Source organism: Labrus bergylta, chromosome 17, assembly GCF_963930695.1.
Source record: "Labrus bergylta chromosome 17, fLabBer1.1, whole genome shotgun sequence".
In the NCBI taxonomy this organism is placed as follows: Eukaryota; Metazoa; Chordata; class Actinopteri; order Labriformes; family Labridae; genus Labrus; species Labrus bergylta.
This window is the reverse complement of record NC_089211.1, coordinates 3,780,497-3,806,021: the sequence shown is the minus strand read 5'-3', so window position 1 is coordinate 3,806,021 and position 25,525 is coordinate 3,780,497. Positions and strand designations below refer to the sequence as shown.

At 39.0% G+C, this 25,525-nt stretch overlaps 2 protein-coding genes across 2 annotated transcripts; both read right to left on the bottom strand.

The window, feature by feature from the left end:
* Positions 1-608: 608 nt before the first annotated feature.
* mamdc4 (MAM domain containing 4) lies at positions 609-20,296 on the bottom strand. Its single transcript, XM_065965284.1, has 29 exons — positions 19,165-20,296; positions 15,419-15,514; positions 14,892-15,053; positions 13,611-13,736; positions 13,131-13,364; positions 12,828-12,953; positions 12,429-12,584; positions 12,224-12,327; positions 11,802-11,957; positions 10,435-10,525; positions 10,218-10,334; positions 9,258-9,350; positions 9,006-9,143; positions 8,772-8,911; positions 8,217-8,325; positions 8,002-8,106; positions 6,579-6,713; positions 6,160-6,287; positions 5,681-5,897; positions 5,456-5,593; positions 4,573-4,700; positions 4,185-4,275; positions 3,831-3,980; positions 3,464-3,589; positions 3,181-3,305; positions 2,924-3,029; positions 2,461-2,657; positions 2,145-2,210; positions 609-1,577 (listed from the first exon to the last, which is right to left on the bottom strand). Exons 1-29 carry the CDS (start codon positions 19,214-19,216, stop codon positions 1,542-1,544), a joined length of 3,648 nt encoding a protein of 1,215 aa, XP_065821356.1. The 5' UTR covers positions 19,217-20,296; the 3' UTR covers positions 609-1,541.
* Positions 20,297-20,436: 140 nt separating this feature from the next.
* Positions 20,437-24,028, bottom strand: phpt1 (phosphohistidine phosphatase 1). The gene is made up of 3 exons (XM_020636067.3): positions 23,642-24,028; positions 21,529-21,656; positions 20,437-21,262 (listed from the first exon to the last, which is right to left on the bottom strand). The coding sequence occupies exons 1-3, from the start codon at positions 23,805-23,807 to the stop codon at positions 21,170-21,172; spliced, it is 387 nt and encodes a 128-aa protein (XP_020491723.1). The 5' UTR covers positions 23,808-24,028; the 3' UTR covers positions 20,437-21,169.
* Positions 24,029-25,525: the final 1,497 nt, after the last annotated feature.

Below are 25,525 nucleotides of genomic sequence, written 5' to 3'. Positions count from 1 at the left end.
ACAGCATACCATTCTCCAGAATCACCCGTGCATCCAGGGAATATGATGATTTTCTCTCTGTCTCACCGACAACAGCTGAGAGTCGCGGTGACAACAGCAGAGAGGGGACATCGGAGGATGTTGCCGTAGAGACGCCACCGTTGCTAAGGACATGATGTCGTCATCCCCTCTTCCCAAAGATGAACGAGGCATTTGACCGAGACGTGCAGGAAGCCACCAATAACTGCAAGCATGATTAGTCTACCATTCATACTCTGACACATGTTGCGACCAATGTTTTCTAAATAAGTGTATTCTTTCTTTCTTTACTTACAGTATTTATTTTACACTAAATAATAACTCTTGACACTTTGCTTATTTGGGTATATGCTAACCACCAAAGTATTTGGATACACAATAAATTCAAAAGCTAGTCTATCAATACACTGAAGGTATTTTGTTTTGTCAAAAGGCTCCATCATATAAGTATTGAGTAATTGTAGCCATTTAAATAAGTTCTCAATAATAATTAATTTTTTGATTCACATTTTTTTTCTTTTTAATTTGATCAAGCCTAATTCAAATCTCTATGTTAAACATCTCATACCAACAGTCATGACTGAGAAGACTTCAGAAGGACATATATATATATTTTCAATCAAAACATCTCAATATTTCATAAAATGTGGCAAATAAGTTATTTTAACAATGTATGATTAAAGGAAAAGGCAGTTTGACACTGGTGTTTTAATGCTCAATTTTAATTCATTAATCATTGGAGCTCCTTTGATCCTGTGGAGTAAAGTGAGCCCTCCTTCTCACATAATTGGTTTGTTCTACAGTCTTTCTCTAAACAGCAGCATTGACTTCCTCTGTAAGCTCTATATCTCTCTTAGTCATTCTCTTCTTTCTACTGTTTTTTTTTATCATCAACAATCCACATATCTCATAACGTTTGGAGATTATTGCAGGCAGATCAGAGCCAAAGCCCATAAAGTGTGCCGTGACAACTCACATCTTTGCCCTGGGCCCCTGGTTCAGGCTTTCTCATGTAAATGTGAGCTCTGTACTACATATAACTACTAAAGTGACATCAACATTTGAAATCAGAAGGGTTCCACTTCAACATATTAAAAGCCAAAAATAAAGAAGCCCAACCTGCGTGTTGCATAATAACCTGTAACCTTTCTTATTGATCCAAAATGGATCCTGAAACTTCATGCAACTTCTTTTGATCATTCAAGGATCATGTCCAGTCTCAATTTCAGAAAGTTAAACTTCTTCTTCTGACTCCTTTCTGAACATCCACATGCAGAAAGCAGTGACCCTGCAGGGCCCCACGGCATCTGATGCAGCTGCAGGCCGTCAGCAGTGTTTCAGTATGTGGACTGTGCTTGGAATGTTTGTGTGTGTGGTTCTATTCAAGTGTGTGTGTGTGGGCGTGTTCATGTGTGTGTATGTGTGTGTATCATGTCAGGGCGACACAAGCAGTTCTTCTGCTGTGATATCCCCTTTATTTCACAAAGCCACCTTCAGGTGGCAGGAATCCCTCTCCTCCTGCCTCACGCCACCTCCATCTCTCTGACATCATCATAGACCTGCAGAAACACAGAAACAAGACGAGTGAGTCCATCTGTCAGACAGCATAACTGTAATCTGTTCATGAAGTGACACAGGAGGTGTGGTATTTCAAAGTTGTTTGTCTGGATGTTTTTGTGTAACACTGAGTGAACAATTAAAAACTAAAATAATGTTTCCTATAAATAATTAAGCTACAGCTAAATCCTAAAACAAACAATAAAGAGATGTTTTTTCTTAACATTAATGGGAGCCAACCTGCCCGAGAATTAACACTTCATCCTGAGCCTCAGTGCCTTTTAGCTCACTGGATTAAGAAAGAGTAAATGATGATAGAAGAATAACAATGAATAAAAGAAAAAAGAATCAAACAATCATCATGATGTTTTATTGTTGTTATAAGTGAGACCTTATTTAGAAGTGTGCGACTCTGACCTCTAGTTTTCAATCATGTCGCAGTGCTCTGAACTACATTTATTCTGGAATACTTCCAGGAAACATGACACAATGGATGGGTGTGTTTATTGTGCTCCCATCAAAGAAATGAACAAGTAAAACAACACACACTGATAGTAGTGTATACTCACATGGACATTATTGAAGCCAGCTGCCATTGGATGGTTTTGTGTGGGTGGCACGGTCACATGGTTCTGCTGAAGTGAGCACACGAGTAAATAATTAGTCATCAACATTTAAACAACTCTTTATATCAGTCTGCTACTCTTTATGCTAAATACAAACTACATACACACACAGTCTGTCAGATCTCACCACATCACTTAACTTAAGAAGGTGATATAAACCATGATACTGATGGACTAAATGTGACAATTTGTTTTTAGGAATACATTTAAAATGTGTTTTTTAATTGTTGTTATAGGTTTGAATGTTAGCTTTACTCACTGTGAGGTCTGACTCATACAAGTCATTACTGACACCAACAGCAGCTGAGGACGATGTTGACAATGGACTGTTCACAGCCCTGACTGTCTGTTTGGTTCGCAGGTAGTAAATCAGCAGGGCGATCAGCGTGGCGATCAGCAACAGGACCACGATGACCGACGCTGCAATCCCGCCAGCGTTGTCTCCCTTCGGTGAGGCTACAGGGAGGATGGAAAACTTTTCATTTCTTTCAACGACAGCAGGTTCCCTGCTTAAAGTCTTAATGCTAAGCTAGGCTAACTTCCAGCTTGTTTACTTCTTAATTTAGTGTTCAGGGTATAAATCTTGATATTTTTTCTGTGGAATAGTCTCTTCGATTCCTTAAAAAGTCCATTAGTCCATAACTTTAAAAAGTATTTCGAACATTATGACAAAATAGAAAAATACATTTAGCAAATCATGTATAAGCACTTGCACATCTTACTTGTCAGTGGATCTGTGACTTTCTTAGCGCAGTTGATTCCGACAGTGTATTCAATATCATCCAGAGCTACGATGCCTGAAATCCCTTTAACTCCTTCAAACACAATCTGTTCACAAACAAAGGTTAGTCTTTTTATTAGCTTGAATGAAGAAGTTGTGTAATTTTTTGAAAATGGTTCCCTGGATAAAAAAAACACTGCAAAAGAAAATACATTTCAAAATAAAGATAAAAAGATGTGTACTCAGTCAGTGTCTGACCTGGTATTCCTCTGTAGACGTTATGTTGACATCAAAGCGTCTCCACGGCCCCCCCAGTTCACTCACCAACAGCAGCTGATGGGGCGGACCTTTAGAGAGCCTCCACACCCTCAGCTCGCTGTCCGCTGCATACAGACAAGAACAGTGGGTTTCCATGAAGTATCATCCTTAACATCCAAAATACTTCATTATTATTCATCATGAACAGTAACTTGAGATTTTTTTTTCAGTCCGTCCAGAAATGACCCGACCTCAAAAGTGAAGGTACAACCTTGAGTCTTACATGAGTACGGTTTGTAGGCCCAGAATTTCAGACAGGTTCCTTTAGTGGGGGGCAGGTGAGGGCTCAGCAACTGAGCATTTTGATTGGCCGCTGTCCTGTTGCTACTTGAAAGGAACAGGAAGTGACCTGGCAGAAGGGAAAGGAAAGGTATTTAAAACATTTATTTATTTACTTTTTTATTTTAATATCCATTTTAATTAATCAATTTTTTTTTAAGTATTTAACATTTTAATACAATTCTGTTCAAGCACTCACATAACATACACAAGTCAGATTTTCTGATGCAAACAACCAGTGTATTGCATGTATCTTTTTTAAATAATATCCACAGTAGTGGCCCTGCCCGTGTTCTGGCGCTCTGGTTTACCTCTCTCTGTGCCCAGGGTGTGGTCTGCAGGCGGGACAGGGTAGTGCTTCTCTGCCTCCTGACTCGTCAGCTCCCAGTCAAGTTTGTCCACTTTGACGTTCTGGGTGTTGCTCCAGCTACACATCCCTCTCTCCAGACTGCACTTAGAACCTGAGAGAAACAACAGAATCACAATATGTTCTAAAAACAGAAACAATAATTATCTTGTCAGATCAAGGAAACTGAACTTGTCAAACTGAAGCTGACATTGTGACATGTCAGCTTCCCTCCCAACCTCCCTTTTCCAGTCTACACAAAGAGCATGCAAGTCTGCTAGTATGTTTGTCTTCAATTTGAACAGAGGCAGATACAAACCTTGACCTTCACATGGGTGAGCAGAGAGGAAGATGTCATCGACTGCAATGTGAGTGCCTTTGCCTCCAGCTCCCACCACCTCAAACTCCAGCTGCAGAGCACAAACATATACAACATCAGCTCAGTTTGTATGACAAACTCTGCATATTTAGATACGGCTATTCCCTAATGGGAAATTGCTCTGAAGTTGGACGGTTAGATTCTGATTGAGAAAAGAAACTTGATGTCAACTTAACTGAAGTCTGAGGGTTATATTTTAAAGTCATATGAACAAAGGGGAGTTCATCCATTTTGATGCATTAACTAATACATGTATTCTTATTGACTATCATCATCATCAATCTTTATTTGTACATTGCCTATTCATACAGAGGCTTGCTCTCTTTACCTGCCAGTCCACAAGGTCGCTGGTGATGTTGCCATAACCATGGCGCCAGACAGCTCCCTGGTTTGAACTGTCAGAGAAGATCTTCACCCTCTCTCCCTCCACCGGCTTCATATACAATGTCAGAGAGCCTGCAGACAACATGCAGTAAGTGTAACTGATTATATGTGATTTTTCACTCTTAAATGTAATATAAATCAAGTATATCCTCTGAAAATAACTCTGTGAGTCATGACTGTCTACAATGCTTTGTTTACATCGCCAGGACGGCCGGCTGACTCCTCCCCTCGTGTATAAAAGTTGTTTAATTGAGGGACTAGAGAAAAGAAGAATAACATACTGTACTCACTGCTTAACTGTGTTTCTAGATCACGCTCATTTCAGGTAAATTTACATGCAGTGTGAACATACCAGCATAATAAAGATCACTAGCATTAGCATGCTAACACAACAATGCAGCGCAAGTTGTTTTGGTTTCATGCTGGTGCTCAAGGGCGACACCTGCTGGATCCAAAAATCACATATAAAGCCTTCAATGGACGTGAGCTTGTTTAGTGCTTTTTTTAGTCTTCTGACAACTCAAAGCGCTTTTACACCGCAGGTCACATCCATCCATTATCACAGTGATGTCAGAGGCTGCTGTGTTACGTGGCCCTCAGTTTTAGCTAAACTCATTCATACGGCGCTGCTGAAGCAGTGGGAGCAACTTGGCCAAGTGGTCAATGACACATCGGATATGTGTCTGCAGGAGCTGGGGATCGATCCTCTGTGTGTGTGTGTGTGTGTGTGTGTGTGTGTGTGTGTGTGTGTGTGTGTGTGTGTGTGTGTGTGTGTGTGTGTGTGTGTGTGTGTGTGTGTGTGTGTGTGTGTGTGTGTTGCATCTCACCAGGGTTCTTTCCCTCCATGTGATACCAGAAATGGGCGCACTCAGTCTTGGTGGTTCCTTTGCGAATAAGGGAGGTGAGGACTGTTTTACCTCCAGAAGGCAGGATGTCTGCTCCGCTGTTAGCCATCATATAGAAACCTGAGCGTACAAACCACATGAACGGCCTCTCAGTGTTCTGCATGTGAGTTAAAGTACGTCTATTTATTTGATAGTATTCTCTCTCACCATGTTCAGTCCCCAGTGTGTGATCTGTTTTGGGTCTAGTCAGGGTGGCGGGGTACCCGCTGCGGTGGAGCCACTGAACTTTACCAGAGGTGCTGTACCCGCATTGATGACCTTCAAAGGAACACATCCTGGGCGCAGTGCAGGGACCGCTCAAAAAAGTCACATCGTCAATGGCCACACGCCCGTCAAACCCAGAGCGAACCGCTTCAAACATCAGCTGGTGGTGGGTCAAACATTTTGAAGGGGTGATGTGGAAGGACAGGACATAAGTTTTCATGTTTAAAATATCTTTAAATTCGTTTTTTACTGCGAGCGTCTGAGAAAACCCAAATTTCACTACACTGCAAAAACACAGGAAGGCTGTCTTTGAATCTTCCTCTCTTTTGTTTGTTTTAAAAGATGAACAATAATCTGAGATGTTACATGAGTTTCGAGACATTGTTTCGTCATTTCAGGTTGAGTGCAGATATATAGCATACCCTGAAGTTTGTGAGCTGGTGCGGTACGGGGCAGTGAGCTTCATGCCACGTGTTGCCATGCGCCCCGCTGCGGGTCCAGAGGATCCTCTCATAGCCGTCGTTATCTAACACCTTCACATTCAGAGCACCTGCACAAAAATCAGTTTGTGAGGTGAGTGAGTGTGAGAAGGCAAACACATTTTTTTAACATTCAGAGCATTTCCAGCTTCTATCAGTGAAGAAGGTCACCATCAATTTCAAAATAATGATTAAAGCATGTGCCATTTTCAAATGGTTACTCACAGATGAATGATGATACACACAGGAATAAGATGGCTGATTATCAACATTGGGTATTTTTAGCCATGAGCTACATTTAAGAAAGGTGTGAAGAAACAGAGGCTTCATTATTAATGCTTTCCATTCACTCTCACACTCACCTGTGTTTGGCCCATAGAGTTTGTAGAAGAAGAACAGGCAGTAATCTGTAGGACCGGCTAGCTGAGTGTATGAAACCAAGCGTCCGAACGCACCACGGAGAGAAGGACTCCACATGTCCACGCTGAGGCTTCTGCCTGGATGTCAACAGAAGGACAGCTCGGCATTCATTTGGATTTTTCATCACATATGAAGCAGTGACATTTATCATACTGTTGTTTTAAATGTACTGTCTTTAACATAGTTTAAGATCTGCAGTGCTGAAGAAATACAAATCTTTATTATACATACTATCACTGTCTTATGGAGCTTGATTTGCCTGGAGGTTATAGAGCTCTAAGAATTGGTGTTCTTTACAAAATTGTACTTTTTTTAGTTGCTATTGGGTGCCTGCTTATTCCCTCTTCTCTGAATTAGCTTTGCCTTAAAGGAGAGTAATTTTTCTCACTTTGTGTGAGAATTTTTAATCCTTTTAATACAGTAAATTTGTATTTATTTAATTATAATACTCTCAGAAACAAACCTGAGCCCTACATATAAAAGGTACATGTTATATTCCATAACCTTTCCATTGATATTTTGCACCAACAAAGACTTCAACTTCTTTTCTTCAAACTCACAATGGATGCACTAACAGCTTGGTTTTCTCAAGGTGTCAACTAGGTTGAGTATATTCACCACAAATAGACTAGCAAAATGTCACTTTTGCTAACAGGTTGTTATCAATTGAATTAGTGCCTCATTTCCCATCATACTTTATGTTGGATTGAATATCATGGTATGTTGTTTATTCTTTGAAACCCGTTATTGTTACTAAATGTTTGTTAAAGTTGTAAATTCAGAGGATGTTCCTTTGTTTATTTAGAGAAGATGTCTTATTGTATTCTGTGTTTTTTCTTTAGTTTTGAGCACACCAGAGGAGACCATTGTATTTAATGAGCTTTATTAAGCCAGTGTGTGTCTGAATGTGTGTACCCTGCAGTGAGTGTAGTCAAAGGCTTTCAATTACTGTAAGCTGTCTGTAAAGCTACTTGTTGTCTCTTATCCAGAGAATAAATGCTACGTTTGTCAATTGTCTCTGAGATTCCAACTCCATGTTATAATCTCATGTTGCTAAACATACTATAAATAATGACCAGCACACAGAACATGAAGTCTTAGCCCGATTATCCTTATCTGAAAAGAAATGCTTGCTGCACTGGGAAACCCTGAGACTGGCTAAAGTTTGCAAGATCGGGTTAAATGCATCATAAACTTTGTATTTTTAACCCCCTCATAAAACAACAAATAATCTTTTAGATTAGTGGTATAAAAAGAAGTAAGAAAGTTTAGAGACATTTCTCTGTTTCTATGGACTCTATGTACTCTTCTACCAGGTGACTAACAGGCATTAATAGCCTGCAGCCTTGATTTTAATAGGTGTACCTATCCCGATGGTGTGGTCCATCCCGTCGAGCAACGTCCAGTCAAAGCTGTCGCTGTTGTCCTGAAACCAGCCACACATTCCATCTTCAAAGTTACAGGACAGTTCTGGAGAAAAGAAATAAATAATAACGATTAATTAAAATCATTTAGACATTCACAGTTTATGTATGATTTTTTTAAATTATGTGATTCCATTCAATAGTTTTTACTGTTACCTGTGGGCGAAGAGGGAACATAGTCTGCATAACAGCCGACAAAGTGAACGTTTTTCACTTTAATCTCAGCACATGGACAAAGTTTGACAGCACCAGCTTCAAAGGCGAGCTAGTTCACACAAAACAAGGAGAGAGGAAAGACTTTAAAAAACCTCAACATTTTTTTTTACCATTTCCATAAGATTTACAGCTTGTTCTATTACAAACTAAAGATGTGTGTTTTTTCTGTGCTTGTCTTGTTTGCATATTAACTAGCCTACAGCCTTTATCATTTACAAGCTTTGCAAAAAAAAAAGTTTCAGGAGTTAAATAGAAAATGGATAAAAATCTATTCTGTCGGATAAAACTATTCAGAGTGAGAAATGCAGAGAATGTTTTTTGACACCAGCAGGATGGAAAGGTCCTTGTGAAACAGAAACAACCTGAGCAGGTTCACAGTCTGACTTACTGTCTAATTGTTTTTGTTTGTGCCTGTGACTCCGCTCTGATCAACAAATCAAACATGTTCACATAAAAACTACATCAGCCTCTATCAGCCCTGAAGGAAAAGCTGACCTGGAAGCGGTGTTTTCTGGCTCCGATAGACACATCCACATGCTTCCACGACTCCTCTCCTACCCCCGTCTTCCCACTGAACTCCCACAGCTTAGGCCGAATGCCCAGTAAGCTGTCGATCACTCTGACGGACAGCTCACCTGCAGCACACGGTTAAAAGAGTCATAATATGAGGTGTGAGTCAAAATAAAAAAGGTAAAAAGAAGACGCTGAATAACAAGGTCATTTAGTTACCGATGTGATCTGGATTCCCTGTTACCGCAAAATCAAAGCTCAGGGTGCAGGCGGGGCCGGAGGGGCCCAGGAGAGGGGTCCTTGTCTGGGCCTCGGTCAACTGCTGGCCTGGAGCCTTGGCTACATAAAGGTACTCCTCTGGGAAAGATTCAAGAAATAAAATGTTTGGGTTTTTTAAAACTTTTTTTTAACTTTGTCGTTGAATATCAGAATCAGTATCTGAGAGTTTAAAGAGAAAGGGAGAACAGTTACCGTTTGATGTGGAGTTCACATGCAACAGCCAATCCTGAGTCCCAATGCTGCTGTCAGTCCAGCCAGAGCTTCCCTCAGGGTAAGAGAAATCCCCTACAGGAAGGATTCATCAAGAACAGAAGTCATTTTGGGAGGAATAATCAGGCATTAATTATTCTTATTCAGAAGCCACAACATTTCTTTAGAGACCTGTATTCTTCTAGCATCTTATAGATCCAGTGCATCAAACCATGCTTAGAAAGTTCAGGGTCAAAACAACAAGGTAAAAGACTGGAAGTCACCCTGCTTCTGTTATATATATTAAAACATCAAAATGCAGGTCAAAGCATCATGCAACCTGAATACTATAATATAGCTCAGACCTGGACATTTTGTTGTCTTTATATATTAAAACACACTTTTCATTGTTTATTCAAATGCTTGTATTAAAATAATTCTAAACTACTTTCAAAAGCACATAAAAAACAAACAAAGTTTGTGTCATTGCATATGAGCATTTTCATGTCTTTTGTTTTGCTGGATCGCAGTGCCCCCTGGTGGGCGCAGAGGCCCTCAGCACCTTTACTTGTGAACATAAGGTTAATGGATTGGTTCCCAAACTGTTTTAGCTTGTGAACCCACTTTGACTTCACTGTGTTGAAGTAAACATTCATCGCAGACCACACTAAGGCTATTTCCTTATCTTATTTTTGGACAGAAGCAGAAAAGCCGGGATAAGAATTTTGCACAAAGTGAGGACTTTATTTTTCTCAGTTTAAGATATATACACCAGGTGAGTGCATATGTACTAGGCTGGACATAAACTATGACACATGGACGAGAGACAGACAAAGTCACTGCAGGTTTTTAAGTTTTTAGTATGGGCTACAGCTCACAGTAGTCCATTTCAGGAGACCCCGTTTGAATTCCATGCAACGCCCTTTGGGGTTTTGACCATAAGGTTGGGTTAATGTGACTCACCACATTTGGCCTCATCCTCGGCTCCCGCACAGTCACGATGAAAATCACACATCTTGTCCGGTGTAGTACACAGGTCTTTAGGAGGTTTGGGGAATTCATTTACCCAGGTGTTATTCACTGTTCAGGAGGAGAACGTGACACAGAACATCATACATCATTCACACCACTGAGAGTATTCATTTTTATTCTTTGTCAATGTGGGTTATTGTTTTATTACCAGGTGAAAGGCGGCACTCAGGGGACAACGCGATGCTGTCAACAGCGATGCCTCCGTAATCAAAGTCTCTGATTGCAGCCATGAATAGAATCTACAAAAGAATCAAATTTAACAGAGGACAGATAAAAATAAAAGGAGACTCAACAATCTACCTACACATCAGACATGTAGCTGTAGGAGCTGGAGATCAAACCCCCGACTCTCAGGTCCACCACTGAGCCACAGCCACCTGATGATGTTTCTGATATGATACCAGAAGATTTTTATCCAAACCCAAAATTAGGGCTCGACATTATCATCATTTCAAAACTGTTGTAGACTTTGTTTAAGAAATAAATGATTTAAAATAAATGTAAATAACAGAAATAACCAAATGGTGCATGCTTTCATTGACCTTTACTTTTCTACTTCTAAACATCCTACAGTTATTAAGTAACACAGAAAATAAAGTCCTAGTTTTCTTTTTCAAATGCCTTTAAAATCTGGTTTCTTTTCCTCCCATGCGCTTACACAGAAAAAGAGGCTGTACATGCAGACTGTGTGTTAAGAAACTAGTGAAGACCAAGTGATCTATGAAGTCACCCACGTCAGACATGTAAAGATTCATTCAGCAAGTCTGTTTCATGACACTTCCCATTACCTTTTTTTTTTTTTTTTTACACACAACACCTTTTCTAAATCAGTGGGAAGGTCCCACCACCAACTCCTTTATGAAAACCGTGACCCAAATTTCAGATATTTTTTTAAACTAATCCGATTTATAAAGTAAAAAATAGTGCAGTTTGGATCTCAGATGGTACGAAACATGTGACGGAACATAGACAGGAAACAAAACCAACATGTTTTAACAGTGCTTCATAGACTTTTTGACAATTTTCTTTTTCAATCACATGTCCGTGACCCACTGAAAACAGCTCCACCCACACCCCAGTTGAGAACCAGTCCACTGTTTCTAAATTTTCCGAGCTCAAAAACTTGAATACATGTTTAGTTTCTTCCACTTTTTGGAGTTTCCACCCTTGTTGCCTTGTCCTCTTTGTTATTCTCCCATAAACATGTTACAGATACATGCAGGTGTAGAAACATGACTCTTGAATTCTTGTGATTAAGAATATATATTTCTGTTCAAATCAAACTTTTATCGTTACCAGTGATGGCTTTCAAAAGTCCAGAGTCAGTCTCAAGGTATGTGTTCATGTGTAGTCTGTCTTTGAGCATACAACCACATTAATATCAAACAGTGAAAATAACTGTTTATAATGATGTCTAATCATTTTCCTCTTACTTCTTTTTATTTATGGATCCTTTGTTTTCAACATCTGCAATTTATTAATGTTAAAGGCAACAAAGTCAGAGGAAGCACTCACCTGGAAGGTGGAATTGGTGACAATCTCGACCTCTGCCTTCACCCAAACATCACCCAGAGCTCCACCCCTCTGCCACACCGGGTAGATTTTCTCATCTGCCACCAGCACCGTCAGACCGCCGGACCTTGGCCCAAACTGGTGAGTGTACATCACCATCTACAGCGGAGAGAGAGAGAGAGAGAGAGAGAGAGAGAGAGAGAGAGAGAGAGAGAGAGAGAGAGAGAGAGAGAGAGAGAGAGAGAGAGAGAGAGAGAGAGAGAGAGGAAATGTTTCAAATGAGGTTTGAAAAATGTCTTCATGTGTTTTTTCTTAAACTTAAACTGTGAAAACATGCCGGATCAGAAAAAAAAGGATGAGCCTTTGTTCAGTAATAAAAAGTTTAGGTGAATGTTAAGTCTGCAACGGATCAGCCTGAGACTCACTTTGCATGGATGTGAACTGTTGGTGGGTTCGAGGCGGGGGCTTTGGAAAGCTGCCCAGTCAGTTGTGAGACCAACATCAGGGACAGTGACGTACAGAAAGTAACCTACAGTGATGATAATGATTGACTCATGTTATCAGTCCAAACGTTAGAAAGTTGTTTAAAATAGTCCAAAAGTAAGCTAACAGTGAACCTGTGAAACAGACCTGATGCACTGTTGTTGGAATGATCCCTGCCAGGTCCCTTCAGAGGATCATTCGTGGAGATATTTTCCTGATTCATTCTTTTCCATTTTAGAAGAGACAGGGAAGTCAGAGTCCAATCACACAGGTCGTCCTCAAAGTCACAGCGCCGGTATTCTCCTGGAGACCCAGTGAACCCATAAGTAACATTAACTGTTGATCTCTGGAGGAATGTATTTGTTGATATTGTTTTTACTTATTGATGCAAATCTGAAGGAAGCTAAATGTGTGCTCCACTTCAGTCCAATACAAATTTCCAAGAGGCTGTAATAAAGTGTATCGTATTATTATATTATTATCGTATTGTATTTCTTCATTCAGTCAAAGGGAAATTGTTTTGCTGTGGTTCAGATCATTTCTCACCACAGTTCTTCTCATCAGTCCCGTCACCACAGTTGTCGGTGCCATCACAGACCTGCTGCTGCTCCACACAGCCTTCATTTTCACACTCCATCATCCCAGCTGGGCAGCTCTCACCAGTGTGTGGTGCTTATGATGCAATTAGAGAAACATAAAACCAAATAATTATTATGTCCCTGATAAAGAATCTTTCATTTGAAATGATATATTCATAGAGTTCAGTTCGTTCATTTTTTTTATGAAAGACTCCAGACTCGATAAAAAAGGTAGGGTCTGCACATGGTCGGGGTACTTTGCGTGACTCACAGGGAAGAGCACAGTCCAAAAACTCCAGCTGGTCTATTGCCACATCTCCTCTTCGTCCCTCAGAGCGCTTTGAGTTCAGACGCATTTGGAAAGTTGTGGGGATACGGCCCAGGAAGATGGTAGCCTCCCTCCAGCCGCGGACACTGGTGGCCTCAGGACGCCACACTACAGCCTCCTGAGAGTCCTGCCGATGTATGGACGCCCACAGAGGGGTGGAGCCCAGACCTGTGTGGCCTACAAAGTAACAGGACAAATAACATGTTAGTAGAGCGTCTGCTTGGGAAATGTCATCTTTGAGTTTACACAACCATTAAAAGTCATAAAAACAATCCAACAATATCATTTACAAAAAGGAAAACATACAAATACTGCTACTATAAGTAGAACAGGATAACCTCAAATCACATCTTTAACACTGTGTTTACAGCTTTACAGAGCAGGCAGTTTGAGTGTGGACCTCCAGTCCTTTATGGTCAGTACCTGAGTCCCACAGGAAATATCTGAGTCGAAGGCGGCAGGTTGGTGACGACTGTTTCATCTCTGGAGAGATTAAAACTGCTGTACTGACAGACTCTGATTTCACTGCGCTCACTCCCATAAACCAACCTGTGTGAGGGGAAATGTTGCACGTTTTATTTCACTTTGTTAATACTTGAGTTGAGTACAGGTTGATGTTTTATTATAGCCTTATAATCAGACCTTACTGCCTTCTTTCCTTCACATTATTTTGAACAAATATAGGACGATTGTTGATTCAGAGCTTAAGTCATTCTTATTGAACTTTATTACTTCTTTCAAGCTGCACTGATGGATCACCTGTTCACCTGTTATTTGAAAAGGTTGAAGTCTCTAACAAAGATATACAGCATTTAGATAATGCGGCATGACAAATTAAACAGGCATTGTTACTTAATAAAACAAACGAAAACTTAAACCCACATCAACTTATCCATAGGCCACCTTAGCTGTAAACACAACCCTGACATACAGAATAAAATATAAAGAAAAATTAAAAAGATGTTTGCACCAGATTTAGCGAGTTGCTAATTCCCACTGACTTGTGCAGGGGTGGCCTGAAATGTTTGTGCACAAACATGAATAAAGGGCAATTATTTATCCCTTCTGTCTGCACTCATCACATCGACTTTTAAGTTACACAAGATAATGGCAACATATACTTAATTAACTCTAAAAGGACACAATTTAAAGTATGTTAATGTACAAAATTGCTTACAAACATCTGCACACTGAAAACTATGAGCTGTCTACAATAATAGTGGATTTTAACTCAATTCCCAACTCTGGCAAGGAAAATAGCCAATCATAGTTAAACATTATGGGGTGACACCTGGGGTGGCCAACATCTGGAATAAGTTTAGCTGCTAACTGTAATGTGTTAGATCATTGTGTCAGACGTTGAGAGATATTTTTGATCTAAAAATGTTCCTGCTGCAGCAGAAAAAAGATCTATGGAAACTGTGACAGTGAATGAAAACAGTAATGTTGTTGACCAGAAACCTAAATGATCTATTTAAAGAAACGAAACAACAGACGGACTAAAGGGAATTACAAAATGAGTCTGTAGGTTTTATTTCTTTCACTCAGAGACTAATCATTTATTGAAGGGTTAAAATGTGAGCTCTGAGGACAGCAGCTGGAAATCATCAAAACTAAATTACATTTATGTATTAACATTAAACTCTCCTTCTTTGACTGTAGATAGATCATTGTGCTTCCTCACATGTTTGTGCTGTACTTCACCTGTAGCTGTCCCGGTGGTGTAGTCAGAGGATGGCCCGCTGTCAGGCAGAGTGTCTCCTCTTTGACGAAGCTCCCAGCTGTACGCTTCATTGATGGACTGGTTGGTCCATCCACACGTCCCTCCATCCTCAAAGTCACACTCAAACCTGTTTCCTCTGTAGCCTTGAGGGTGTAGAATGAATATTTAACTATTGTATTGTATAACTAAAATATTACAGATTAAGCACCAATTATGTTTTCTGAAGTCCGGCATTTTATCCACATGGATCGTTTACTTTTTCACCCACAGCAAGAAAACAGTTCAGATTCCTTCAGATTACTTATAAATAAGTACCTTTTAACTTCCAGATTATAATGGGACATAACTTCACACCCACATGACAGCCAGGTTTAGAACATACACATACTGAAAAGGACTATTCTAAGATCAAGTGTCAGCCTCTTTAAATTCTTAAAGTCAGTAAGGATAAAGATAAAACAACTGAGGATTGAGTATCATCACATTTGAAAATCATTTTCAGCCTCACCACAGTCCTGCTCATCGCTGCAGTCAGTACAATCACACACGAAGTCACACTTCCCCTCTGGAGTGTCACATCGCTGAGTCCAAGAACCAGCAGCTGCTATCAAGAAAATCAAAAGTAGACTTATATTAAAAAAGAATATTAAAAGAGAAAACTGAAAACACAGAGGGTGATGAAGTCTGTCATTCACATCTTCATCCTTATCTTTCATTTCAACTAAATGTTAGGAATGTCAACTTTATTACTCAAGAAAAAATAAGAAAAAATACCAGAATTTAAAAAGAAGTCCAGTAGTAATTATAATAAATCTATTTCACATAAGTAAATGTAGTTAAATGTAGTAACATGTGAATCTCTCTGAGGAGATTGATGGAATGGCTGAATATCCTGAAAATAAAAGATCAGTTATTTAGATCACCATTTCTTTCTCTTTTTTAAGGTTTACATTTTTGGGCTCGTTATGCCTTTATTTGGAGGGAGAATAGTGCATAGAGTCAGAAACCAGAGAGAGAGAGTGGGGAGCGACATGCAGTAAAGGAGCGACAGGTCGGATTTGAACCCAGGCTGCCCGCTTGGAGGACCACAGCCTACATACAGGTGAGCGCATTAACCACTAGGCTATGTGCGCCCCACCTAGGTGACCATTTCACAGAGTAAAATATCTGAAGAATGGTGCCTTATAGAGTTTACAAAAATAAATTCATAAAACTGAATGCTGTATTTAAAGAGAGCAATATTAATATTGAAGATGGTCTGGCTGACACTAGGTGTCACTAGGTGTCACTTCAGACAGGACAGTGGATAGAGTAAGAAATCAGGAGCCAGAGATGAGAATGACATGCAGGAAAGGGGCCACAGGTCAGACTTGAACCCGGGGCCACCATCTTCAAGGACTTCAGCCTCTGTACATGGTGCCTGACCTAACAGCTAGGCCATCAGCATCCCTTTTATACTCATCTTTATCTCATTGGGCAAAGCAATCATCACTCAGTGTATGGAGCTTTACAACATATCAACAAGTCTGCGTCACTAAGAAGTTAGCTAAAGGCTAGTCTTACAAAAGCAAATATAAAAATCAAAACAAATCAATCAAGGCATTTAAACTGATGATTTGTAATAAGGTTCAGCTTCAGTACAAGCGAGGAATTTGAGATTGTTCATTCAGCTGCTTTTCCAAAGGTCAAGGCTGAAATGTCAAGCTTAACGTTCAAGCTTACATGTCAGAATATTCAAAAAGCAGAGAGAGTAACAGAGAGTTTGACATCTTTGACTAAAGGATGACTAAAGAAAATAGACAAGTTAGTGGATCTTGAGTGAGGAGTGATGGTGGAGGATAAATGTAAGAGAGAGGCGTTACAATAGAAATAGTGCTTCAATAGTTTCCATGGCTGCTTCTGTTTGTACACTGTGTAATATCTCCCCGATGACTCAACCCCAAACCTCTCTTATCAGGACTCATTACTGTCATGTGTTTTATGGAACAACTGATGCCAGCAGGCTCAAAGGCCAAACACAAGTGATCAGTTTGAAAGGCAGCAGAATGCCATCCGTCCATCCAAAGGTCTCTGAGACTCAAACCTCTGTGCCTCAGCGACCTGACAGCTGGAAATCAGACACGAGATAAAGCAGAAACATGTTACCTGCATGTGTTTCACTGTGAGAACATAACATCCAGAGTGTGTTGTGATAGCAGGGAGTTACATGTCTGACAGCTTTGGGATCTCCTTCACTGATGACATCAGGAAAATGTATCAGAGGCATTTTAAAAATAAAGTTATTAATGTTTTTATGGCTTCTGTCTTATCTACTTTAGAAATTACGGCCTCTGCACAATGAGGGACACAAACTAAGAACTAGGTCACCCGGTATACATTCTCTTTGGGGTTACTTATTCTGAAAACAACCCTCTTACCACCACTCTTGTTGGATTATCTCCAGAAATAACCAGAAAATCAAAACCATTTTGATGTTTTATAGCAGAGATAACTAAAAATCAACCTACCACAGGGACAGGATACAGCCAGAGACTGAATAGAAAACAACAGACAGGCAACCAAAACATGGGGTTTCATCTCTCCAGTCTGCAGGGGCCCATGCATGAAAGACCAAAAAATAAAATACCAGAGCAAGTGGAAAACTATGAAGAAAATATTAAAGGGCTGCAAAATACAATTGAAGTTATCATTAATGAAATATGACCTTTTTTTTTTTTTTACATTTGTATTTTATGCTTTTGTGCCTTTAATAGAGAGATAGGACAGTGGATAGAGCCGGAAATCAGGGAGAGAGAGAGTGAGGAATGACATGCGGGAAAGGAGCCACAGGCTGGACCCAAACCTGGGCCGCCCACCTGAAGACCACAGCCTCCGTACATGGGGCGCACGCACCAACCACTGTGCCACCAGCGCCCCTGAAATATGAGCTTTTATGATAAACCCATCACGCAAGTCTGAATTTAATGCAGTACATAAGAAACATGAATTCATGAAAACAATCACTGCTTTCTCACTCAGCATGTCTTTATCTTAAACACACTCACACCAGCAGTCAGATGAAACTAAAGCAAGTAACTGTAGCGCATTAAGTGTTAAAAAAAAAGAAGCTTTATTTAAATTTTAAATTCATGAGAAACATTTTCAAAATATGTCTAGCTAATACGGATTCTATAAAAATGGTTTATCACACTTCATATCATTATCACAAGATTGAAAAACTGCAGATCACATTTTGTTTTTCACTTAGTGCAGGTCTAACATAAAAATAGACCGACAGTCCAAAATGATTCATTATATTATGGTCAGATTCAAATGTTAATTGGATATATTTAAGCAGACTATTTGGAATAACTTCCTGTATTATTTCACATGGTAATATATCTCAGAATAAGAAGATATCACACTGTCACTTCTTTGACCGTGTCGTTCAGCCCTAAAATAAATGATATGCACAGATAGAGAGAAAATGACAGAAACTTAATGAGAAATAATGGTTGTTGATGGTAATAAATCATAAACCATCGAGATCATTCTCTGTGTGCACAATGATTAAATGTAACACCTCTTAGGACCTCAGGTGTAGATCATTTAAAATACAATATGCGCACTCATGCACTACAGATAATATTTAAAACTAAGATTTGTTGTTGGTGAGGACAAAACAAGAACGTCTGTCATTTATCTAAACACGATGTAAATGGAAGTTGCAAGAACACATAATGTCACAAAAGAAAATCTAGCGGTGTTACCAGTCACCAGTATATTAAACGTTCAAGTTGTAGAAACAAAACTGAAAAAAAGCATTGACTTAATTATACATTTATTTTTATAGTTGAGCTACATATAGTCAAGTTTATTCTCAGTCTTTAAATTGGAGTAGAAACGGCCTTAAAGGTAAACACCACACTGCGCTTTAATTTGTAGAATATAAATTATTCCACTTGGCAACATCCACCAAATTCACAGAAAACCCACAGCAGACATGATGTCATGAAGAAAAGCTAAAAATCCATTCTTTATCTAGAAATGTGGTTTAGTATCATTTGTCGCTTTTAATTCAAGTGGTTGAAAGTCATGGCTCAAGACCTCAACTTAAAATGTTGTTTATTTGTTGTAGCTTTTAAATATCGACATTATCTACAACAATCCTGCGCAGGACTTGACAAGCCAAGATTAGCCAGACCAGCACCATTATTCTTTGTGTTTCTTTTAACTATGAGTGTTTGAATGCAGTCTTGCTGAGTGTGTTCTTACCAAAGTGCACAGTCAGCAGCAGGAGAAGACCTGAACTCTTCAGGTGTAACATCTCTGTTTCTCCTCTTCCTCCAAACGAGTCTGAAGTTTGATCACAATCTGGAGAGTCTTCACTAGCTCACTCTGACCTCTTCTCTCTGACTAAGAGATAAAACTTTGGACTTTAAGTTCTCCCAGCATGCACCTGCAACAAACCATCGTAAAACAATTTCCTCCATAAGACCATTTCTTGCAGCATATACATGAATATGTTGCACAATAACAGAGGTAGCAGTTAGCCACAGACGTGCACTGACAGTGTTTCACAAGAGTTATAGAGGAACAGGAAACTTAGTTAAGATTTTTCCATACTGTATTTATACAATTTTGGATACGTAAAAAAGGGAGTATTTATCCAACATGTTTCACACTGGATGCAGGGGATGTCATCACAAAGCAGCAATTTGTACCCTGCAGTAGTTATGAACAAATAAACTAAGACAAAAATAATTTAGAACAATTTCTTTGTTAGCCAAATATTCTGAATTAGCCTTTACATTAGCTTATATGATTAGAATTCATTATTTGGGGCATTTTTCCACTTCATATGCCCAGGCCAGATATCTAAAACACCTTAAACAGGCCACTGTTGCCTTCATAATAAATGACATTTGATCTATGCTACATTTCCATGAATTAATCCAGAATCTAGTGTAATCAAGGACATCTCTGGCCATCTCTTTAAAGGAAACATGTTAATGTAGGTATTAGTTATTGTAAGAGTAGCATCAACATGACAAAAACAAACCCCTAACTGTTTCATAGCTACTGTCTTGATTTACAAATGTGTCTTTTGTATTTGACACATGGAAGATTTAAGATGTCAAATATCTTCATTTAGAAATGATGATTGAAGGAGAACATCATCTTAATGGTCATGTTCGAGGGCTGAAGATTTTAAAGTGAAATGAGACATTCAAAGATGCAGCATTGTTGTGCTTTACATCCCTGTGACTACAGGGAGACACTGAGGAGGATTATCCATGGTGCGCCTGAAGGGACAAAATAGCCAGGTCACCCACCGATGTTTAGCAAAAAATGAAGCAGACTAGAAATTTAGAATTTGTCAAACAATATTGAGCAAGGTGATGAAAGATGAAGATTGATTTTTTTAGGTAATACAAAAATCTGGACTGTTGAGAATTAAGTCAAAATGTTAAAAAAAATCCTCCTCTGATTTCGAAAATCCTTCACCACTGATATTTTTTTTATACATATTTGACAGTAAATTGGTCAACTTCATTCTTATCATGCGACCTTTATTCTCTACATTTCAACTTTAGTATGCAAAATGAAAAAAAGAGGTTCTTCCTAAATCATTTAGGGAAATAAATTAGAGACCCTCCAGTCATTTGGGGTTCGACATTATTTAGGGCCGTAACATTTTGTCACAGCTCAGTTTGGTCGTCGGCAGGAAAAAAGTTCATGTTGGCTAAATTTAGATAAGAAGAGATGGAGAGAGTTTTCATTTTCTTGCCACACAGGAAGGCACACGGTTTGTAAACAGTCAACTTCAGGAAACATGTATGACAAAAAAAAACACCAGGACCAAGAATTGAAGGTTCACGTTCCAATATATCTGAGTAAAAATGTCCATTCAATAACGCTATGTGACTCTAAAACAAGTCAGTGAGTGACAACAAACCTGTCAGGACCAGTTATTTAATCCATCATTATCCCATGAGTAGAACACTTCCTAAATTCCTAATTTAACAAAAATATTGTTTTAGTTTCAAGTTGTCTATTTCCTCACTCCACTGTGAAATGAATATAAGACTAAGATGCCTTGTTTCTCTAATCAGATCTGTCACTGTTGATCAGTCTAGGGTTCTGTTTTTATTAATGTGGTGTCAAAAATATCCTTGTTAGATTGTGTATGGCTTTGATTGACAAGCCGTCCCCTCTTATGAGGGTTTGGAGTAAGTGCCTTGTCAGTCCAGGAGAAAGAGGGTCCATCAAAGTCCATTCAGTATCCTTCATTGTCCCAGGTCACCTCGTAGTCAGGATACCGAACCTTCAGCTTCTTAGTAGTTATTGCGTGATTTGCTCTTCCAAATCCCTGGAATGGAAAGTACCACAAAATATTAGATATAGGAGAAAAAAAACTATATTTAAGTTTATTAATTAAAATGTTAAACTGAACCTGAAAATGATGTGAAAAGTTCTATTCTGCAGAGAGGAACACAGCGTAGTTTATCACTAACATCTGCAGCATATTTGAGCTTTTTACCCTCTTCCATTTACATTTTGTCTGTTTTTTTTTCTTTGGCCCCTTTTGCACAACATCTTGATGTCTATGTTCTTTACTCTGCAGCCTTCTCTTACCATGGAGTATCCATAAACATGGATCTTCTTAGCCTGGGCATCATGTTTGATCCTTCCTCCTCCGACACACTCACAGTCCAGGTATCCATCCTTTTCCAGCTCCTCAGAAACCTTGTCGTAGATATCAGCTGCAACAAAGAGGGCAGAATATGACGAATGAAACATGCATTCACACAGGTACTTCTACAACATTGTTTCTCTAAAAAATTATATTCAACAATATGCTTAGCAATTAGAAAAAGTAAAATTGAATGCACATGTTTTAACATAAATAGACATTTTTTTCAAGTTAAGTGAAAAGAAAACCTGTGAGAGCTTAGAATTTCGGTTGAAAAACATTTGTTTATGATACTCTTTTATAAGAATACTTGTGTTGAGCATCCAGCTGTCTTGTAAATATGTGTATGCATCATCACAGGTTGCTGCTTGAGGTCTAAATGAGCTAATCCAGCTGCTGTGTTAAAAAAAGGCTGATGAGTTGTTACATCAACTTTGCATAAATGGTGCAAACTGCCATCTGGATGCCAGCTACAAATTTAAGTGTTGGAATAACGGTATCCTCACAAAAGACTTCAACTCTAGAGAACCAATGAGACGTCATCTTAGACAGTATAAAACATGGACGTATTGTCAGCGTTGTCACCTATTGGTTGATGAAACTGGTTTTTGAAGCCCAGCGGTAGAGGTTATAATTTTGAAAATGCAGTCTCAAACGAACTTAGAGCCAACCAAGCAACAGGCAAAGAGGTGGAACTAAGGCAAGCCTTAAACCTTCTAGCAACCAGCTACATTGAGCCTTCCTGTCAGTCAGATCAGCCACGCCTCATATTGTGAATAATTCTTCATCTTAATAAAATTAAAACAGATGAATTATTTTTTTACATAAATCCTCCCCCTGTACAGTGTGTACAAATGAAGACATGAACTATGTTTAACCAAAAAAAAATGTTGTACCAGACATGTTACCATGGGTGTGAAAAGGACTTTTGCAGCCTCTAAAAAGTGACATTCTGGCCAAAGGGCACCTCTATCAGTGCACTCACAAAACTCCTGATTTGCAGGTGTGTGAATGCAAACAGCCACATTTTTTCAGACTATTTAAGTACCAGCCCCCTTATATATTTTCCACAGAAAGTCGAGTTAGCTGATGTGAGAAGCAGAAGACAACCAGCCCCCACTTTGGGAACCACTGATACAGGGGTGCATAAGTGAAAAAGGCTTGTGTTTCAAAGCGTGCAAGTCATCTTAACCATAGACTGCATGAAGTGGAGATAGGGCGAAACAGTGCTTTAGTATTTTTTAAGTTTTCAGTTTGGTTCTTTTGTCTGGAGCAGTGCAGTCCCCTCTAATGGTTATATCAAAGAATGAGAGTTTAAGGCAATTTGATACTGGCTTCACTATTCAGCCCTACACACTACACTTATTTCAATGTGGGATCTGTCCTCTTGGGCCTTCATGCTGCATTTTTTATTCTCTGTCAGCACTCTCTTTAGTTCCTCCACCAAGATGGCCAGATTGACAAAATGATGAAGTGTAGTTGAGGAGTTTTACCTTCCAGGAATTCTGCTACGAGATTGAACCAACCAAAGGTTTTAGTTCAGGACAGTTGTAGTTGAATGCAATAGTGTCTGCTACCGCGGTCAAAAAGATCAGAAAGATCTTTGTCACCTGTCATATATTTTTCAAAATAAAATATTGAATATGACTAAAATATCTAAGTGTCTATGCAATTTGAACAGACTTTACCTTTATGTTTCTCAAAAACTATACAGTAAAATCTGCTGAACATTTTCATGACCACAGCCAGGGACAAGAGGGACAAGAATCCATTGAAAGTCTCTTGTCACCTGTCATAGATTTTTCAAAATAAAATATTAAATATGACTAAAATATCAAAGTATCTCATTTTTCGAGCGGCGGCTCACTTGACCGCAGTTTTTTTTTGCTTTGGGTCCTTCATAAACTGTACATGTTTTGCACCCTGAACTGCTAAGAGCTTTTCCATTTTCCACCACAAGGCCTCAGATAGCCCGTGTATACTTGTATGTTATGTATTTAAATCTCTGAAGGAGCCCTGTGATAGTCCTCCATGCCTTTAATGCTTCATACTCACCATGGTACTCAGCCCAGCCGTATCCTCGAACTATATCTACCTCCGAGTCGTCTCCCTCCTCTTTGCTGTGGACTCGGATCAGGACGTACTTAAAGACGCCGGACGGGTCGATGTCAGCCTGCGGGATGTTCGCCATCAGAGCAGCAGCCCTCGTCTGTGTGCACATCTTAGCACTTCTCGACGAACACACAAACAGACACAAAAACAAACAAAGTACTCGTGTTTTCTCAACGGACTCCGTGTCTGTCCACGCAGAAAGCTGTACAGCTGTACAGTTCGACACTATTATTAACTAGACTTGAATGAAGCCTCGTTACAACCACAGTCTATGGTTACGACTCAGGAGTGCGTGTTCCGCCCGGTTCCGCCATGTAGCAACAACAAAGATACTTCCGCTTCCAAAATAAAAGACAGACAATGAGTAATGAGTCACTGCGGGCTTTTTTTCCCCCCCCAAGACTTCTCCCTCGCACCAGCCATTCGATTACCATAATACAGAGTAGTCGTGGCGAAATCTAGCCTAATAAGTAAATAACAAACATTGTATTAATATAAAAAAATTAAAAAAACTTTAAATCCACTCTTTTATTTTGAAGGCATAGGGACTGACCGAGGTCAGCAGAACGAATACTTCCGCAAAGCAAAGAACTCTGGTATTTGTAGAGCAGATTGGATGAGTGGGAAGGACTAAGGTCCCTTTCTTGTACTGAGAAATTAAAAGTAATATTAGTTATAACCATGAGAACGCCTAGGTAATGTGTGAACTTTAAATTACCAATAATTAGACCTTAAAAAACAAAGTTATAATGTTCCACGTAAATAATAGCTCCAGAAAATAAAAAAGACAGAAGACAGATTAAAAAACAGCTCAAGAATCTAATTACTTAGGAAAAAGGATAAACTTTGCTTCACATTTTCATTGCCATTTGTAAAGTAGTTGAAAGCAAGTTAGCACAGTTAACTGCTCCAAACATTACCAAATAGCCTTTATATGAAAATACTTCTCTATACCCTAATTAAAATGCATGCTCTGGTCTTGAGGGTCTAAACGTCCAAGACATTTAAAACTTAATAGCTGTTACCCAAATCACAGCAAACTAGCATGCTATCATTTCTTTTAACAGCTACTACACAAGGTCTTTCAGACTGAACTAAGATAACAAGAGCTTCATATCAAAATATTGATTTTTTTAATGTACTAATAATATTACATTTACAAATGTATGAAGCTCTTGTTTAATGTCACGACATGAATGAAGTTTGTTTGCTGTCTTAAAAAATAGCTAGATGTGAGTATCAGTCATTGATCTGATGAGAGATCATTTTGTAATTTCATTTATTAGAAAATGCAAAAAAAAAAAACACAATTTACACAAAAGCAAAACCAAACATTAAATGAAAAAATTACATGAAGAAATTAATCCAGAAATCAATCTTCTAAAATGGATGAAGTGCCAAAGATCTCAGAAGTGGCACTCAGAAGTGCCGTCTGTTTGCAGGTTGTCAAAACAATGTTTTCTCCTATTAACTAAAATCAAAACTACTAGATAGAGAGGTGTTCTGGTAAGAACCAGTGTGTGTAGGCATATTCTGTTTGGATTTTATCAATGAAAACAATCACATTTGATGTTAATATTTAACAGCAATGTATGACTTGTTTCATGTGGGTCCTGGGCAGGCCTAGCTTTTTGTCGACACAACTCAGTGAGCTCCGAGAAAAGAAAGCTAGAAAACACTGGTCTAAGCTATATTTTCAGTTAATTTTTATGACATATAAATATAGTAAGAATATTTAAAATGAAATGAACAGTGTGTAGTTGAATGTTCACAACCAGGAAAGAACTTAGTTTTTAAACCTACTGTACGTGGCAGTCAGAAAATATT